General features: G+C 52.9%; 2 protein-coding genes across 2 annotated transcripts in view; one reads left to right on the forward strand and one right to left on the reverse strand.

Moving 5' to 3' along the window:
* Window positions 1-14,589, forward strand: part of ROBO4 (roundabout guidance receptor 4) — an 18,221-nt gene extending 3,632 nt beyond the window's left edge. Inside the window, exons 7-17 of the mRNA XM_014543404.1 lie at window positions 205-317; window positions 716-884; window positions 1,039-1,224; window positions 1,636-1,678; window positions 10,796-10,809; window positions 10,894-11,079; window positions 11,273-11,408; window positions 11,522-11,767; window positions 11,886-12,244; window positions 13,469-13,675; window positions 13,922-14,589. Of these exons, the coding sequence (XP_014398890.1) occupies window positions 205-317; window positions 716-884; window positions 1,039-1,224; window positions 1,636-1,678; window positions 10,796-10,809; window positions 10,894-11,079; window positions 11,273-11,408; window positions 11,522-11,767; window positions 11,886-12,244; window positions 13,469-13,626 (1,610 nt within the window). The 3' untranslated portion in view covers window positions 13,627-13,675; window positions 13,922-14,589. The remainder of the gene's footprint in view (window positions 1-204; window positions 318-715; window positions 885-1,038; window positions 1,225-1,635; window positions 1,679-10,795; window positions 10,810-10,893; window positions 11,080-11,272; window positions 11,409-11,521; window positions 11,768-11,885; window positions 12,245-13,468; window positions 13,676-13,921) is intronic.
* A 1,851-nt stretch (window positions 14,590-16,440) lies between these two features.
* The window catches only part of ROBO3 (roundabout guidance receptor 3), a 15,944-nt gene continuing 13,717 nt past the window's right edge, over window positions 16,441-18,667 (reverse strand). Inside the window, exons 22-25 of the mRNA XM_005870928.2 lie at window positions 18,199-18,350; window positions 17,994-18,101; window positions 17,627-17,788; window positions 16,441-17,166 (exon numbers count right to left, since the gene is read on the reverse strand). Coding sequence (XP_005870990.2) covers window positions 16,871-17,166; window positions 17,627-17,788; window positions 17,994-18,101; window positions 18,199-18,350 — 718 coding nt within the window. The 3' untranslated portion in view covers window positions 16,441-16,870. The remainder of the gene's footprint in view (window positions 17,167-17,626; window positions 17,789-17,993; window positions 18,102-18,198; window positions 18,351-18,667) is intronic.

An 18,667-nucleotide genomic window follows, 5' to 3' on the forward strand; every position in this document is an offset into this window, starting at 1 on the left:
GAGGACTGTCCACTCCAGTCTGGGGGGCCCTGGAGGACTGTCCACTCCAGTCTGGGGGGACGGTGGGCCCTGCTCCTGGATCCCTCTGCCCTGGTCAGGCAAGGGGAGCGCTGATTCTCATCAGTGTGGCCTCTGCCCCTGTGTCCCCATCCCACCCTTCTCCCTAGAGCTCCCTCATTCCTATCTCCTCTCTCCTTCCCCCAGTGCCCAGCGCCCCTCCCCAGGAGGTGACCCTAAAATCGGGCAATGGCAGCATCCTTGTGAACTGGGTCCCACCACCTGCTAAAAACCACAATGGCATCATCCGTGGCTACCAGGTACCCCCACAAGCTGACACACCCCTTCCGGGGGTGCCGAGGCCTCCCTCTCCCCTGGCATCCCGCGTGCCCTCGCTCTGGGCACTGAGAAGGGAACCCGTGCAGAGAAGCGAGGAGCACCCACTGTGGATCAGTGAGCGTCTGCCAGCCCCTGCCAAGCAGCTCCCTGGTCTCATTTCATCCCCGGTCCACCTGGTTCTTATCCCCAATTTACAGACGCGGAGAGTGAGGCTGAATGTAGGGCACAGGACGGGATGAGAAGTGGGGGTGGTTGTGAGGGGAGGGTTCCCTGGTCAACCCCAGGGCAGGGTGACCACAGGCTCGGAGTCTGACCGCAGATGAAGGGCCCAGCAGCTGGGATGGTGCCTGGGGGCTCTGCTCACCCTGCCTGTCCTTAGGTGTGGAGCCTGAGCAACACCTCATGGCCCCCAACCAACTGGACAGTGGCCGGCGAGCAGACCCAGCTGGAGATTGCCACCCAAACGCCAGGTTCCTACTGTGTGCAGGTGGCTGCCGTCACCGGCGCTGGGGCTGGGGAGCCCAGTAGCCCCATCTGCCTCATTTTAGGTGAGGAGTCTCCACTGGTCCAACCACATCCCTCAGCCCCAATACCCACCTTCCTCTCCTTGTCCCCACTTCCCACTTCCAGCTCTTGCCCCTTCTCTGTCCGACCCTCGTTGCTCCCCCTGCCCCCTACCCCTGAGCTCCAAATCCCATACAGAGCAGACCATGGAGCGAGCCACCCGAGAACCCAAAGACCCCGGCCCGTGGATCCTGGAGCAGCTGAGAGCAACGTTGAAGCGTCCAGAGGTCATTGCCACCGGGGCTGTCCTGCTCTGGCTGCTGCTGCTGGGCACCACTGTGTGTATCCACCGTCGGCGCCGCGCTGGGGTGCACCTGGGCCCAGGTGAGAGAGGGAAGCAGACTCCAGGGGGTCAGGACTCACTGGGTCCAGTAAGAACACTATAGGGGGGTCCTAGCTGGCTTGGCTCAGTGGATAGAGCTTCGGCCTGCGGACTGAAGAGTTCCGGGTTCAATTCTTGTCAAGGGCACATGCCTGGGTTGTGGGCTTGATTCCCAGGAAGGGCATGCAGGAGGTAGCCAATCAGTAATTCTCTCTCATCATCAATGTTTCTGACTCTCCCTCTCCTTTCCTCTCTGAAATCAATAAAAATCAATGTTTCTGACTCTCTCCCCCTCTCCTTTCCTCTCTGAGATCAATAAAAATATATATTTTTTAAAAAGAACACTATTGGGGTTAGCTCTCTAGCCTGATGCTGGGGACTCTAGATTGAGCCTTCTTCCTGTCCTCTCCCAGGTCTGTATAGATATACCAGCGAGGACGCCATCCTAAAACACAGGTGAGACATGAAAGGGGCGTGGCCTGAGGTGAGGGAGGGGCAGGGGGACCCAGGGTTAGTGGAGCTGGAACAGAGAGTTGGATGGAGTCTCCCTTACGCCGGGCAGTTTGGAGTCCTGCCTGGTATCTGTGTCTCTCCTCAACTCCAAGTGAGAACTGTTTTTCTCTTTCAATAATGTTACTATCAGACCACGTGACAGAGAGTAAACAGAATCAGAGACTTAAGTGGCTTTGCCCAAGGCAACACAGCTGGCCTTCTGAACTCCTAATCCAGCGGTGCTCAACCTGTGGGTCGCGACCCCTCTGGGGGTCGAACGACCCTTTCACAGGGGTCGCCTAAGACCATCGGAAAACACATATATAATTACATATTGTTTTTGTGATTCATCACTATGCTTTCATTATGTTCAATTTGTAACAATGAAAATACATCCTGCATATCAGATATTTACATGACGATTCATAACAGTAGCAAAATTACAGTTATGAAGTAGCAGCGAAAATAATGTTATGGTTGGGGGTCACCACACCATGAGGAACTGTATTAAAGGGTCGTGGCATCAGGAAGGTTGAGAACCACTGTCCTAATCCAATGCTCTTGTCACCAAGCTCTCACTGATAATACTGACTACACTTTCCTGCTGAGTCATCCTCCTGGGTGGAGAATAATTAGCGTGGAAGGAGCAGCCTAATTCCCGATTTTCTCTATGCACTCAGAGTTCACCTAGCAGTACCTTTGCCTTTGCTTTCGGTCCATCACTCAACCTATGGAGCCATCTTTCCTTCACGGCAGTCAACCCACAGTTCCAGTAGAGGGCGCTCTGCCCCTACACCATAGGGCGGTTGCAGGTACCTCTGCTTCAAGTGTGTCTGGCTGCCAGAGCAAGTCTGCGGTTATGAGACAAGAGACTAAGAAAGCAAGCATGCTTTTTCATCCTGTTGGCCGAGTTCTGCACTAAAATAACCATTTCATCTGCCCACATTCTCCTGCTCTTTGTCGCATTAGATTTCCTCTGGGAGGTTTCATATCCCAGGTCTGCATCTTTCAACAGACGTTTATCGAGCACCTACTAGGTGCCAGATACACCCAGCCAGACCCTTTTCCTGTCAGTGTCTCAGCTCAGAGCAAGGTTCCTTCCTGTGTTTTCTGTGCCCACTGGCCTTTCTCTTGAGTTACCACCTGGGCTTTGTCTGCTCTGCCCTGAACTTTCTCTGTCCCCCTGGGACTTCACCCCCGTCCTTGAGGGAGATGCCTTCATTTCTCTAGAACAGTCTCCATCTGCCAGGAAGTCAGTCTAGACCAGTGGTTCCCAACCTTTTTTTGGCCACGCCCCACCTAAGCATCTCTAAAATCCTGATGCCCGCCCCCACCCCGTGACATATAATTCTTATTATTAAAAAAGTGAACTCCTATTCACATGGAGGAAGCCTAAAAGGCCATTAACTTGGTCTAAACAAGCTTTCAAAGAACATGACATCCATGAAAGAGAAAAATAAAAGAAGGAAAGGACAGATGAAGTACCAAAAAAGAAATCACTAACAAATTGTTAAAAAAAAAAAAAATAATAATAATAATATGAAGTGAGAATTAAAAAAAGCAAATAAAGTTTCAGAACATATACCGGTAATAGAGAACTGGAATGCATAAATATGTCACAATGTATATTTATAGACTGTATATGAGGCCCCTAGAATCATCGGAAATGCAAAAAATTCACTGTTAATAACTCATCCTCAAATTGCCCCCCTTAAAAATCAAATTGCACCCCTGTGTGTGTGGGGGGGAGGGGTGCCCCGCGTTGGGAGCCACCAGTCTAGACAGAGACATCCAAGTGAATGCAATCCAGAGTTGGACGTGCAGTCACATGTACAAGATACATGGAGGAGACTGGGGTGGGGAAATTCGGGAGGGAGATTTCACATTGACCCTGACAGTGAGAAGGAGAAGGCCAAAGCGGGCAGCCGGAAATCGCCGCCATGTTCGCAGGGAAGGAAAAGCCGTTTGGTCTGCCTGGGGCATAGCGTGTGAGATGGGTCTGGTCAGGGAGTTGGAAACCAGACTGGGGGCCCTGTTCACCATGCCAGGCAGCCGGGCTCTCTCCGGGTAAATGGGAGCCATGGGAGGTTTCAGGCAGAGAAGTGCTTTGGCTGGTCCCTGCTGTTGAAACATGACTCAGGCAGCCTGCATGGCCCCCTGTTCAAAGGGAACCAGACTAGAGGTCGCGAGGCCACATTCATGTAGCAAGCTCTGCTCTGCCAGCGCATGACCTCATGTTTCCTGGCCCCAGCGTGCAGCATCAGCCTTATATGGAAGGGCGTTGTTACTTTTTCAGATGAAGAACTGGGGCTTAGAGAGGCTGACAGACTTGCTCCCAGGGATGCACAGCTGGGCTGCGACCAACGGGGATTTTTTTTTTTTTTTTGCCAACAGGGATTTTCAAACTGGGTTTGTCTGGCTCCAGATAGATATTCTTTTTATCTTAGCACACAGCTGTTTCTTTTTAATACCTCTTATCGCTGGGCAACCTGGACTTCCCCTGATAACCAGGATAAGAAAGGGCACTGAGTTGGAGACATCAGTGCAGAGATTTTAAGGAGTCTGAAGGGCTTAAAAGCAGGTAGAATAAAGCCTGTAGCACAGTGGTTCTCAACCTTCCTAATGCCGCGACCCTTCAATACAGTTCCTCATGTTGGGGTGACCCCCAATGTCATTGTTACAAATGGAACATAATTAAAGCATAGTGATGAATCACAAAAACAATATGTAATTATATATGTGTTTTCCGATGGTCTTAGGCGACCCCTGTGAAAGGGTCGTTCGACCCCCAAAGGGGTCGCGACCCACAGGTTGAGAACCGCTGAGCTGGGCTATTCTCTTCTTTTAAAGAGTGTTGAGTTTTCTTTAAGTGGCAGTTAAATTCCTTGAGGATACTTGATCCTTTCAAGATTGTTTCTAATCATTGTTAGAGTTGGTCTACAGTAGCCATTACTCAAGGACTGGTTTGGTCCTACTAATAAGGCTTGACCTTTCCGCAGTCTCTAGTGAAGATCCCAGCTCTTTAGAAGTTCTCTCCTTTCTGGTTGGTTGGAATTCAAATGTCTCCCAACTCTATGTGTGCCCTGGACCCTCGGCAGTTCTTAGCGCAGCTTCAAGGAGCTTTACCCTATAAATGCACAGACTGGTATTCAGTAAAAACAAACCCAGTGCAGATTTCTAGAAATCTTTCTCTATGTAGCTACCTCTTCTCTGATACTCTGCTACATGAATTCCAACCGCCCCAGCTTCTCCAAATCCTAACCTCTGTCTCCTCAAGAAATTCACTGCACTCTGACTGGGTTCTCCCTCCCGGTACCCTGGTCCAGAAAGTGCCTCTCGAAAGCCAGGATGATCACAGGACTCAGCTTGTTTGTTTCTGTTCTTTCAGGGATCATAATCCTTTGCTGCCTATTGATCAATGTTGGAAAAGTTATTTCATGTTTTTTTCCAGTTTTCTAGTGGTTTGTAGTATGTGTAGGGAAGGGGCAAATTCAGTACTGCTTGCTCTGCCATGGCCAGATCATGATTTACTTTAGACTATGAAAAATTAGGCATGGGTATTAAAATTTTTAGGGTAATTTCTAAAAACATAAGAATGGATAGTATATACTTGTGATAGATTGCAAAATGGTCACAAATTCTTCCCATGCCAAAAAGAGGTGAGGTCTATTTCTCTACTCCTTAAATCTGGGTTGGCTGTGCGATTTCCTTCAGCTTTAGCATATAAAAAACAAAGTAATGAAAAGTGTTTGTGTGTTCAAGTGCCTGACCAGCACACAGTCATTCCAGAACCTGGAAGGATGTGCCCAGAATGCGCCCAGGGCTGTCACGAAGCCTCCGGTTCCCATGAACAACGCCTCTGTGCTCCACACAAGTCTGCCCAGGCCCTACTCTCAGCTTGCTCCCCAGAGGAGCAGTTCCTTTCTGCCAAATCTCTCCTGACTCCCAGCATCCTGCTTGGACTTTCCAGAGAGACATCATTATAGTCTCTGTTTCTTTCTATTTTTTAATATATTTTTATTGATTTCAGAGAGGAAGGGAGAAGGAGAGAGAGATAGAAACATCAATGATGAGAATCATTGATCAGCTGCCTCCTGCACGCCCCCTACTGGGGATCCAGCCCTCAACCCGGGCATGTGCCCTGACCAGGAATCAAACCGTGACCTCCTGGTTCATAGGTTGATGCTCAACCACTGAGCCACACCAGCCAGGCTAGTCTCTGTTTCTTGAGCAACCACTATGTTAGGTGCTTTACTTATATTTATTTTATTTAAGCCTCACAACATATTGACTTGGTATTATTTCCTCTAATTTCACAGATAGGGAAAGAGGAGCAGATTTGGGTAACTCATTCAAAATCCCACGTCAATAAGGGGCAGAACTCAGAGCTGAAGTCAGAGTGGTCTGCTCCCAGGGCCACTTTGACTGTCTCTGGGAGCGTCCGTGGGAAATCCTATCCTCTCACTGACTCTTTTCTCCCATCTCCGAACATTGGCCTGCACCCTACCTGCTGTCTTCATGAGCCTTCTGTACTGATGAGTGAGACTTACAAATGCTCAACAGCCATTTTTTAAAAAATATATTTTTAATTGATTTCAGAGAGGAAGGGAGAGGGAGAGATAGAAACATCAGGGATGAGAGAGAATCACTGATTGGCTGCCCCCTACATACACATGCTCCCTACTGGGAATCAACAAATTGAACCGTGACCTCCTGGTTCATAAGTAGAGGCTCAACCGCCAAATCTCTCCTGACTCCCAGCATCCTGCTTGGACTTTCCAGAGAGACATCATTATAGTCTCTGTTTCTTTCTATTTTTTAATATATTTTTATTGATTTCAGAGAGGAAGGGAGAAGGAGAGAGAGATAGAAACATCAATGAGAGAGAATCATTGATCAGCTGCCTCCTGCACGCCCCCTACTGGGGATCCAGCCCTCAACCCGGGCATGTGCCCTGACCAGGAATCAAACCGTGACCTCCTGGTTCATAGGTTGATGCTCAACCACTGAGCCACACCAGCCAGGCTAGTCTCTGTTTCTTGAGCAACCACTATGTTAGGTGCTTTACTTATATTTATTTTATTTAAGCCTCACAACATATTGACTTGGTATTATTTCCTCTAATTTCACAGATAGGGAAAGAGGAGCAGATTTGGGTAACTCATTCAAAATCCCACGTCAATAAGGGGCAGAACTCAGAGCTGAAGTCAGAGTGGTCTGCTCCCAGGGCCACTTTGACTGTCTCTGGGAGCGTCCGTGGGAAATCCTATCCTCTCACTGACTCTTTTCTCCCATCTCCGAACATTGGCCTGCACCCTACCTGCTGTCTTCATGAGCCTTCTGTACTGATGAGTGAGACTTACAAATGCTCAACAGCCATTTTTTAAAAAATATATTTTTAATTGATTTCAGAGAGGAAGGGAGAGGGAGAGATAGAAACATCAGGGATGAGAGAGAATCACTGATTGGCTGCCCCCTACATACACATGCTCCCTACTGGGAATCAACAAATTGAACCGTGACCTCCTGGTTCATAAGTAGAGGCTCAACCATTGAGCATACCGGTCGGGCTCAACAGCCAATTTTTTTAAAGTTTATAATTGCATTTGTATTAAAACAAATGTGGATTCAGAGTAATTAGGAGCTTGTCTAATATCCAAAATTTTATGTCTCTAAATATTAATGAAGCTGGCATTTTTTCCAGCTTTGCCTCAAAGCTATTGCATTAGAAAATCTCAGTGGTAATAAAATACCAACTAAAAAGAGGTTGCATGAATCTCATTTAAAAACCAGTTTTCCGTCCAGCCAGCGTGGTTCAGTGGTTGAGCATCGACCTATGAATCAGAAGGTCACAGTTCAATTCCCGGTCGGGGCACGTGCCCAGGTTACAAGTTTGATCCCCAGTGTGGGCCACGTCCCCACCAGTCCTCAGCAGATCATGCTCTGACCTTGTCCAGAGCCATGGCGTCGGCTCCACTGCTGTCACCTAGCCCCTTTCCGTCCAGCCAACGTGGTTCAGTGGTTGAGCATCGGCCTATGAATCAGAAGGTCACAGTTCAATTCCCGGTCGGGGCACGTGCCCAGGTTACAAGTTTGATCCCCAGTGTGGGCCACGTCCCCACTAGTCCTCAGCAGATCATGCTCTGACCTTGTCCAGAGCCATGGCGTCGGCTCCACTGCTGTCACCTAGCCCACGACTGATGCGTCTTCATTTCCTAAAACGGGCAGGTTCTCTCAGTGCCCCTACTCCCCATAACCTACTTATTCCTTTTTCTACTGTTTGACCTTCGTTGGGGTTTTTCTCCATGATAGATATTATCACACTCTCCCGGGTCTCAGCCATTATACCAGGTTCTTAGTTCTCCGTACTTTATCAGATACATACACCAAATATTCTCATCAATTCAAACCAATATGTATTGCAATTCAGGGCTGGCCAGTGAGATTTTGCCTGACCTTGATAACATTTTTATTGCCTAGTTTATTATTCAAATAACATTGAAACTAAAATCCAAGTATTTCCGAGCAAAGGGGGGAGGGGCTTATTGTTACCAGGGTCCTTTAGAGGAAATGAAAAGGGCTGGGACAAATATGGCCTTTTCCAGAATTGGCCTTTCCCTTCCTTTTCTTTTTAAATATATTTTATTGATTTTTTAAAGAGAGGAAGGGAGAGGGATAGAGAATTAGAAATATCAATGAGAGAGAAACATCAATCAGCCACCTCCTGCACACCCCCTACTGGGGATATGCCCGCAACCAAGGTACATGCCCTTGACCGGAATCGAACCTGGGACCCTTCAGTCTGCAGGCCAACGCCCTATCCACTGAGCCAAACCGGTTAGGGCTTCCTTCCTTTTCCATACAGCCAACCAGCCAGCCAGCCAGCTAGAAGTGTCCCCACTTCTGAGCTTAGTTACAAAGCCAGGTATTATGTCATTCAACGAAAGGAAATGTACAAAAACCAAATCAGCCCAAGTATGAAAGCAAACTTCAATAGAGGAAGTCCAGCCATTGTGTGGGTTTTTATCCCAGTGGCTCAGAAGATCTGGCCACTGTCCATGGATTCCCAGGGCCCAGATGGGGTCTTAATCTCATCCCTGCTCTGAACTGGCCATGGTGGCCCCCAAGGCTTTAGCATGAGACCGACTAGACAGCTCTGCCTCCAGGGTCCTGCCTGGCCTTTTGTCTGGGCTTCTGATCATGGGACACTAATCTGAAGGCTGTTTCTTTCCTTCTTTGCTCTGGTTCCTGGTCTGGGGAAAATCTGTTATTTTCTATTCAGTTCCTCTCTGGTTTAGAGTTAGATCACCTGGGTTTGGGCCTGACCAGGAAGCATTGTACGTGGCTGGGTCAGTCCTCTCAGTGACCTCGGCTTTCCTATTGTCAGAGTTCACTGAGCCTTGTCTCTAAGTGTGGTTCACCCTGAGTGGGAGTCACATCTGTACGAGTTTACACCTACATCTCTAACAGCATCCTTCATTCACTCATTTAGCCAACAAATATTGACTATCTACGGGCAGGGCATTGCTCTCTGGGTGAGACCAACACATCTTCCTACTCTAAAGTGCCTCTTCCTTCACACCTGGCCTGGTCTAGGGTTACTTGTTTCTGTCTTACCCATTCATGACCGTCTAACCCAGTGGTTCTCAACCTTCCTAATGCCGCGAAAGGAAATGTACAAAAACCAAATCAGCCGAAGTATGAAAGCAAACTTCAATAGAGGAAGTCCAGCCATTGTGTGGGTTTTTATCCCAGTGGCTCAGAAGATCTGGCCACTGCCCATGGATTCCCAGGGCCCAGATGGGGTCTCAGTCTCGTCCCTGCTCTGAACTGGCCATGGTGGCCCCCAAGGCTTTAGGATGAGACCGACTAGACAGCTCTGCCTCCAGGGCCCTGCCTGGCCTTTGGTCTGGGCTTCTGACCATGGGACACTAATCTGAAGGCTGTTTCTTTCCTCCTTTGCTCTGGTTCCTGATCTGGGGAAAATCTGTTATTTCCTATTTACATTACCCAGTTCCTCTCTGGTTTAAACTTAGATCACCTGGCTTTGGGCCTGACCAGGAAGCATTGTACGTGGCTGGGTCAGTCCTCTCAGTGACCTCGGCTTTCCTATTGTCAGAGTTCACTGAGCCTTGTCTCTAAGTGTGGTTCACCCTGAGTGGGAGTCACATCTGTACGAGTTTACACCTACATCTCTAACAGCATCCTTCATTCACTCATTTAGCCAACAAATATTGACTATCTACGGGCAGGGCATTGCTCTCTGGGTGAGACCAACACATCTTCCTACTCTAAAGTGCCTCTTCCTTCACACCTGGCCTGGTCTAGGGTTACTTGTTTCTGTCTTACCCATTCATGACCGTCTAACCCAGTGGTTCTCAACCTTCCTAATACCACGACCCTTTAATACAGTTCCTCATGTTGTGGTGACCCCCAACCATAACATTATTTTTGTTGCTACTTCATAACTGTAATTTTGCTACTGTTATGAATCGTCATGTAAATATCTGATATGCAGGATGTATTTTCATTGTTACAAATTGAACATAATGAAAGCATAGTGATGAATCACAAAAACAATATGTAATTATATATGTGTTTTCCGATGGTCTTAGGCGACCCCTGTGAAAGGGTCGTTCGACCCCCAAAGGGGTCGCGACCCACAGGTTGAGAACCGCTGGTCTAACCCATGTCCCCAGGTGAGAGACGCTCAGGTTGCTCAGGGCAGGGCCGGCCAGAACCGCGTGAGATTTTCATAATGTGAAGAATGGAAATGAATAGATTCTCTCCAAGAGAAGAAGGAGCCAAAACTACCGAGAAGAGTAACCGTGTGAGGCTACAGAGATTGGGAAGATGGCAATAAATCCAGTAAAGGGAAGAAAGCTATTAGGTGCCAGGAACGTTTCGATCTGTGTTTATTTAATTGGAAAAGCCATCATTTGCTGTGGGTTTTTACAAATGAAACAGGCTCAGAAAGGTTCATGGATCTACCTGAGGGCACACAGCGATTGCATGGCTCAGCTGGGCTACGAGAGCCCATTTTTTTACTCCAAGCCTGGGGCTCCTCCCACCCTCTCACAGCTGCCTGGCTGAAGGTGGGAAGGGGAGGAGAAGAGGGAGGGCGGTTCTTCCCTCTTTTCTCTTTGTCCAGGGGCCTTAAAGCGTAACTGAATGACGAGGCCGAAGCTGGAGCCTGAGGTTGGGGTCTGACAGGCCCACCCTGGCTTGTCCCTCAACGGCCGACTCTTCCTTTGCAGAGCTGCACCAGGCCAACAGCTCCCCGCTGCTCCGGGGCAGCCACCCTATGGAGCTCTGGGCCTGGGAGGCAGGAAATAAAGGCTCCAAGAACCTTTCCCAAAGCCCAGGTGAGAGGAAGTGAGGCGGTGAGGTGGGGAGCAGGGGCCCCCAGCCCCTACAGCCGGCTTCAGCTGTTCTTGAGAAAGCTGGCAGGTGGGGTGTAGGGGCAGGAAGCTGAGGGGAGGGCTGGGCAGGGGGCAGGCTGGGGTGGGGGGCTGATGGGGGTTCTGCTATTCTCATGCCCAGGCTATTGTTCCCCAGGACCTGTGCCCCGAGCTCTGGTTGCCTGGCGGGCCCTGGGACCACAGATCCTCAGCTCCTCCAGCGAGCTGACTTGCCCTCTCCCGCCAGCACCCCTCTCTTCTCATGAACCCCCCACTCAGAATCCACAGACCCAGTAAGAGGGCATGGGGTCCAAAAGCAGGGGTGGGGTGGGATGGGGTGAGGGAGGGGTGGACAGGGGCTGGAAAGACCCCACTAACCATCCTGCCATCTGTCTTACCCCATCAGGCACGCGGCAGAGCCCCGAGCTCCCTCCCCGCACCCCCTGTCAGCAGCCCCCATCCCCACCTGCAGGCCCTCCAGTACCGCCAGCCACTCCAGCCACCAGGCCTCCTCCCTGTCCGGTCCCAGCCCAACCTCTAGTCGCCTGTCCAGCTCTTCGCTGTCATCCCTGGGGGAGGATCAGGACAGTGTGCTGACTCCTGAGGAGGTGGCCCTGTGCCTGGAGCTCAGTGAGGGTGAGGAGACCCCCAGGTGAGTAGGCCCGTATTACAGTATGCTTGTCCCTGCCTCGTTCCACTCTTCCCGGAGGAATGGTCCCGCCCTACGGCACCTCAACAATCCTACTGTCTCCCATGTTGCCTCTTCCTAGGAACAGCGTCTCTCCTATGCCAAGGGCTCCTTCACCCCCCAGCACCTACGGGTACATCAGCGTTCCCACAGCTTCAGAGCTGGCAGACATGGGCAGAGCTGCCGGAGGGGTAGGGTCCGAGGTGGGGAGTTTGCTGTGCCCACCTCGGCCCTGCCTCACCCCCACCCCCAGTGAGGGCTCCCTGGCCAATGGCTGGGGCTCAGCCTCTGAGGACAACGCCCCCAGTGCCAGAGCCAGCCTGGTCAGCTCCTCCGACGGCTCCTTCCTGGCCGATGCCCACTTCGCACGGGCCCTGGCAGTGGCCGTGGACAGCCTTGGCTTTGGTCTGGAGCCCAGGGAGGCAGACTGCGTCTTCACAGGTACGTCAGCTCACCCTCACTCCTTGGAGTGGGCGCAGCCCCTGTAAGACCCCCTTCTTCCCAACCAGGAGGCCACGTTCCTAGTCATGGTCTTCCTCACGGTCTTTGTCATTGTCCTTAGAACAGCCAGTTTTCATTCAATGATGACTACCGCCCAGGCTCTAGGACAGTGATGGCGAACCTTTTGAGCTCGGCGTGTCAGCATTTTGAAAAACCCTAACTTAACTCTGGTGCTGTGTCACATATAGAAATTTTTTGATATTTGCAACCATAGTAAAACAAAGACTTATATTTTTGATATTTATTTTATATATTTAAATGCCATTTAACAAAGAAAAATCAACCAAAAAAATGAGTTCGCGTGTCACCTCTGACACGCGTGTCATAGGTTCGCCATCACTGCTCTAGGATAAGCACTGTACATGCATTCAATGACTCCTCTAGGAGGAATGCTCTTCATTGTTTTCCAAATGAGGAAATTGTAAGTCAATCAGGTTTATTAACTTACCCAAGGTCACCCCATGAGAACAGGGACAGACTGTTCAAGTCTGAAGCCTGCAGGCAGCCAAGTGTGACCCACCCCCGTACCTGAAGGCCCCCCCCCTCACCCAGACAGGGGTTTCCAGGAAGGGTGGCCCCAGCCCCTGTGATTCACTCCAGCCCAGTGTTCAGGTTCCTCCTCACCGTGGGACGTTCTGTCTCCTCTTACCCCCGCCGTGCCTCCACGCCCTCCTCTTGCCTTATCTGTGGTTGTGGGGAGGAGCAACCGGGCTCACCCTTCACTGTCTAGTGGAGTGGGACCATCATCTCCATGTCCACAGAGGCAGTCAGGGATCCCCTTAGCTGTTCCCTGCCTCATCTGCTCTATCAGATCCCCTGTTCCCGTCATATGAACCCTAACTCTGCCCTATGCCCCAAGAAAAACAACCAGGCTTGTGGTGCACGAGAGAGCAAGGGTTATCCAGGGCAGAAGTTCCCCTAACGGAGGGAGAGGAGGACGCTGGGAGTGGGAGAGGATGGGCAAAGGCCAGTTCGAAACATTCTCTCTAAAGAAACGAATGTTCCTGTCCCTGGGGCCAGAGACACCGAGACTGATGGGCCAAGTTGGGGTTAGATTATACTTAGGGTTGGGTGTCCGCTTTAAGTTGGCCCCAAGCTTTGTTCCCTAAACTGGTTCCCAGGGGTGAAGGCCAACCCTCCACAGATATCTCTACCCCCACACAGGTGCCTCATCGCCTCCCTCCCCCCGGGATGACCGCTTGCTGACTCGCACCCTCTCCCTGCCCCTGTGGGAGTGGAGGTCAGACTGGCTAGAGGACCTGGAGAACAGCCACATCCAGCGACTGGGCAGAGGGCTGCCGCCCTGGCCCCCCGACTCTTAGAACTCTCCCCAGAGAAGCCATCTCAGCTGCGCTGCACCCAAGGCTGGCAGTAAGTGCCCGTCTGCCTGGCTTGTGTGGTTCTGGGTGGAGCCGTGAGGGAGCCGGGGGTCTGCAGGACAGACAAGGAGCAAGGGGATAACTCCACTCTCCTCCAATTCTCCTAGAGACTCATCCTGAGGCATGTCCCCCGAGACTCCCCCCCACGGCCCCCCCAAGAAGAGACTCAGAACTCCCTCTCCTATCAGCCACGAGACAAGGAGCAGGGTGTAACTCCACTCTCCTCCAATTCTCCTAGAGACTCGTCCTGAGGCATGTCCCCCGAGACTCCCCCCCCACGGCCCTCCAAGAAGAGACTCAGAACTCCCTCTCCTATCAGCCACGGGCCCTGAGGAGGGCTGGGCCCTGGACTGCAGCTCTTGGTCGGTGCATCTCTGCAGTTGAGTACATCTGGCCTCTAGGAGAGCTCGCCCTCCTTGACCGCGAAAAGGAATGAAGTAACACACAATCAAAGCAAAGCAGACCCGGAGCCCCCGGAGCGGAGTATGGTCTCCACCTGGCGCCTTGCTTATCCTCGGCTCTGCCCAACCCCACAACCAAACTGTTTGGCTTAAGGAGCAGCCCATCTCCTGCTCCCCCACGCACAGGGATCGTGAGACATGGGTGAGCCAGGGGTCTTTCTGGGGAGCAGGGCAGCTTGTGGGGGTGGGCCGTGGAGGAAGGGGCTCCTCAAGCCTCCCCTCAGCCTCACTGGACCGTGTTCCGTACGGGGCCTCCACCCCCAACACCATGTAAAGGAGATACAGAGCAGAGCCCTGAGCCACGAGGCCCAACCCAGCACCAGGGCAAAGTCCCAGAGGGACCAGGGAGGAAGCTCCAGGGCGGGAGGTGCGGAATGCGGGACAAAACCACCCTCCCCACACTGCTGTCAGTGAGCCCAAGGAATGAATACTATGACATGGCAATGCCCTGAGTTCTGTGAGCCCTTTTCCCAGAGCGTCGTTTGGGAAGTGGAGGGGGGCACGTGGAGATAGAGAAAGAATTGCCTGAACTGGAAAGGGAGCAGGCATTCGCTGACGCTGGGCAATGTCACTCATCCCTGTCCAGTAACTAAGGGGAGAATTATGTTCACCCATCCGATTGGAAGCAGGACCCAGGCAAGGGAGGGCTGGGCATGGTGAGGGCCTGCTGTCTTGGCAACTGTTCCTGAGAAGACAACTCCTGCCTCCAGCCGCCCCAGCCCCCTCCCCAGAGACCAGTCCCAGGTGGTTTCTTAAGGCAAAGTAGCTCATCCCACAAAAGGTAGAGCCACCTGTCATGATTGGCTGGTGCACACCCTTCCACCAGAACAACAGAGCAAACCAGTGGTGGCGCGGACTCCCGGGGCCTCCGCCACAGACAGCGGAGGGGAGCAGGTGACGGCGTCTCCCCCACGTGGCTGGAAAGGTCAAGGGCAGAATCCTCAGGTTGGGGGATGAACATGAGCAGGGCCACAGGAAGACGCCTTCAGGGAGGGCCCATTGGAAAGGGGCCTGAGGGGGGGTGATCATCCCCCAAAGCCCTGTGGCTCTACTGGAGGCCACTCTCCTTTGGAGGCTGAGAAGGCGGGGCCCGGGGTCGGTGCTGCCCGGACTACCCTGACCTGGCCAGTCTGGGCTGGAGGGTGTGACCCCGGAGGAGGGAACCACGCTGCAGATAACCATCCTTCCTCTCCTACTGATTTTCCTCTTCTGGAATCTGCTTTTCTTTTAGCTTCCTGGTAACATTCCTTTAAAAAATATTCCAACCGTGTTTGCTAGCCCTAAGGAGAGAAAGGGGCTGTACCCACTTAGGACAAAGTGGCAGGAGCGGTCAGAGCCTGGGCATGCGGGCAGTGGCAATCCCGAGAGCCCAGGGTGGTTCCTGAGCTGGGGGAGAGCAAGCGGGAAGGAAACAGGCCTGGGCTTACCTGTGAGTGGCACTGGCTGTGCGTGAGGGGGTGATGGGGACCATGGCATCCACGGCCAACATTGTTTAAAATTCTGTGCCAACCAAACCATCCCATCTGGGCCTAACCTGGCCAGGAGGTGCCTGTTCGCACACACCCTCTGTGAGGAGGGGCTCAGAGGTTTGAAAAGCCGATTCCTCTCTCTCTTTTTTTTTTTAATCCTCAGCTGAGGATGTTCTTCCATTGATTTTCAGACAGAGTGGGAGGGAAGAAGGGGAGAGAGAGACATCGATTGGTTGCCTCCTGCATGCACCCCGTCTGGGGCCAGGGATTGAGCCTGCAACCGAGGTTTGACCGGGAATCAAATCGAGACCCTTGGGTCCGTGGACTGACGCTTTAACCACTGAGCAACAGGGTCAGGGCCTGTTTTCCCTTCTTGACCAGGGTTTCCCCATGAGCTCCTCCTTCCTTTGAGTTTAAAAGTTATTGCGCAGGTATATTTCCTTGCAAGAGAGAAGCAGCACCCAGAGGAGGCACGAAGGGAGGGCCTGGCTTAGCTCTCCGAGGGCAGGACAAGTTTCCCATAGTTATCTGGAAAGTCCCTCTGGTTGTCACTGGGGGGACAGTGACTTCAGCTACTTCAGGAGGCGGGACAGGCCGGGTCTCTTAGCCCAGTCCTCACCTAGAGTTTTGACAGAAGTTCAGAAGGAAGGGCCCTAATATACACCCCTTGGTGGCCCCTCCTGCCCCGCATCCCACGTGAAACCGGAAGATGGATGGCCCAGCACGTCACTCCGACTCTTTATTGTCTTTTTTACAAACGGGTCTCAGGTAGGTAGGATGGAAATATCCCACACGAAACCAGATGATGGCCCAGCACGTCACTCCGACTCTTTATTGTCCTTTTTTACAAACGGGTCTCAGGTAGGTAGGATGGAAACGGAAGAGCTGTCTCCCTGGCTTCTCAGCCGGTCCTCAGGGAGCCCCACCATCACTGCCGGGAGGAAGAGACCCCTCCTCCTCTTTGCACCCCCTCATTTACCAGGGGACGGGCTCCCATCCGGGCTCCTGGCCCGGGACAAGCCTTGCCCCCACGGAACTGCTGATTCTCCATCAAGCGTTATCTTGGCTCCTAGAGAGAGACACACAGGCTGGCTCGCAAGACCTGCCCCACAGCAAACAGACCACGGGAGGCGATCGCCAGGCTGCTTTCTCGCCCGCCTCCCCTGACCCACTTCTCTGGGAGCCCAGCCTCCTCTGCCATGTGTCATCTGCCTTCACCCTTTGTCACTGTTCCCCAAGACTCCCCCAGCCCCTCACTCACTGGGCCGCCTCCTTTCCACACTTCCCCTGCAAGCCCTTCTCTATCTCCCTCTTCCCAGTCAGCCCTAGTCCTCCACTCTCAGTTTCTCCACCCCTAGCCCCCACCTCTCGGCATTTCCGTCCTGGCCTTTGGCTCTGGCTCTGGCTCCTGCTGCGGCTCCGGCTCCGGCCAGGGCCCCGGGAGCCCCGAGAGCTGCCGGAGCCCCTGGAAGAGTTGCTGGCGGTGGAGCAGGTGCTGGCGGCCTGGCCCCGGGACAGGAAGCTTGGTCGGCTGTAAGGGAGCCAGGCCTCTTCTGCAGCACAAGAGAAAAGAGTAGCTGGGCCCAGGCAGGGGGCAGGACACCACTCCTGCCCCCCCTGTGCCACCCCAACCCTCCTCCCAGCTCTGGAAGGAGAGTTGAGGGCAGGCAAAGGGCTCAGGCCATCCTGGGGTTGAGAAGCAGAGTGGCCAGTACTCGGCCTTGACATCACACGAGCTCAGAACCCTGCAGGGAACACCCACCCCTGTTCTCCTCTCACTGAGGCTGGTCTTGAGAAAGGATACGACTGGGGAACCTCAGGGGATTTTGCTCAGAGGCAGCTGGAGAGACAGGTGCCTCCGATGTGGATCAAATGCATGAACCCAATGAAAGTGAGGGGTGAGCTGGGTTGAAACTAGCCCATCATTGGCCCCATTTGCACTGTACTATCAGCCTCCAGTCCTAAAGCCCACCTTCTATAGCCACGCCCTCCAGCCCACCCTGGCCTCCTTACCATCCTGGAGGGGCCCCCGATGGGTCCCCAGGGGCCCCCCCTGCACCCCTCTTCTCTCCCCGCTGCGCTCCCGTTCCAAGGAGGACATGCTGCCTGCTGCTCTCAGCCCTGAGGCCCAGCCCGTCTCTTCCTCTGGTGGCGGCAAGGGCGGTGGGGGCAAGTCTGGGGAGAGGCCTGTTTCAGCAGAGGGTCCCACTCCCCTGGTACCAGTCCCTCCCACTCCCATTCTCTGGCACCAGGAGGCTGCGAATGAACAGCCCAGGATGTGGGTTTGCCTGCTCCCCACCTCCAGCCTTCAGAGCCCGCCCCTGGTTTCTGCCCATGTCCACTACTGACTGTCACCACCCCCAGGCCCATGGCCCCTCACCCCCAGGACTGTGCTCCCGCCGGTAGGGCACGGCCTTGGGTTTCTTCCGATGAGCACGGGGCCCTTGAAGTGGCGGAGTCATCTCCCTCGGAGCCTGCCGGGTTCTCCCTGTAGCGTTAGGAGAAGGGAGAGGAGCGGGTAAGAGAGAAGGTCTAGAAGGGGCTTTGGGGGGCGGTGGAATGAGGTGAGGGTTCTGTAGACTCACCTGGGGCACTGCTGGCGGTGCTAGGGACAGGGCTGGCGCTGAAGTGATAGGCGGCTGTGGGGCCAGCCCCGGGGCCAGCAGGCCTCGCCTCGTGGCTGTTCAGAGCGGGCTGGGACACACTGAGCGGGGAACTGGGCTCAAGGGGCAGCCTCCTGCAACGACATAAGGCCTTAGCACTTGTTCTCTCAACAAACACTAAGCGCCTACTGTGTGCCAGGCACTGTGTTAGACACTCGGCCTAATACTCAAATGAACAAGACACGGCCGGCCCCCACCAGGCTCCCGAGCTAGTGGAACATGAGGAAAGCCATGTCTTTGAAACGCTCCCGGGAGCTGGCAAACTCCCTCTGAGGGAGAAACAGTCTGAAGGGAGTGAGAGGCCTTGTTAGTCTCCAGGTTTCTCCCCAAATCATATTTCTATCCTCATGCACCCCAGATCCACCCATCCATCCTTCCATCCATCCATCCA

This window comes from Myotis brandtii, unplaced genomic scaffold, assembly GCF_000412655.1.
Source record: "Myotis brandtii unplaced genomic scaffold, ASM41265v1 scaffold325, whole genome shotgun sequence".
In the NCBI taxonomy this organism is placed as follows: domain Eukaryota; kingdom Metazoa; phylum Chordata; class Mammalia; order Chiroptera; family Vespertilionidae; genus Myotis; species Myotis brandtii.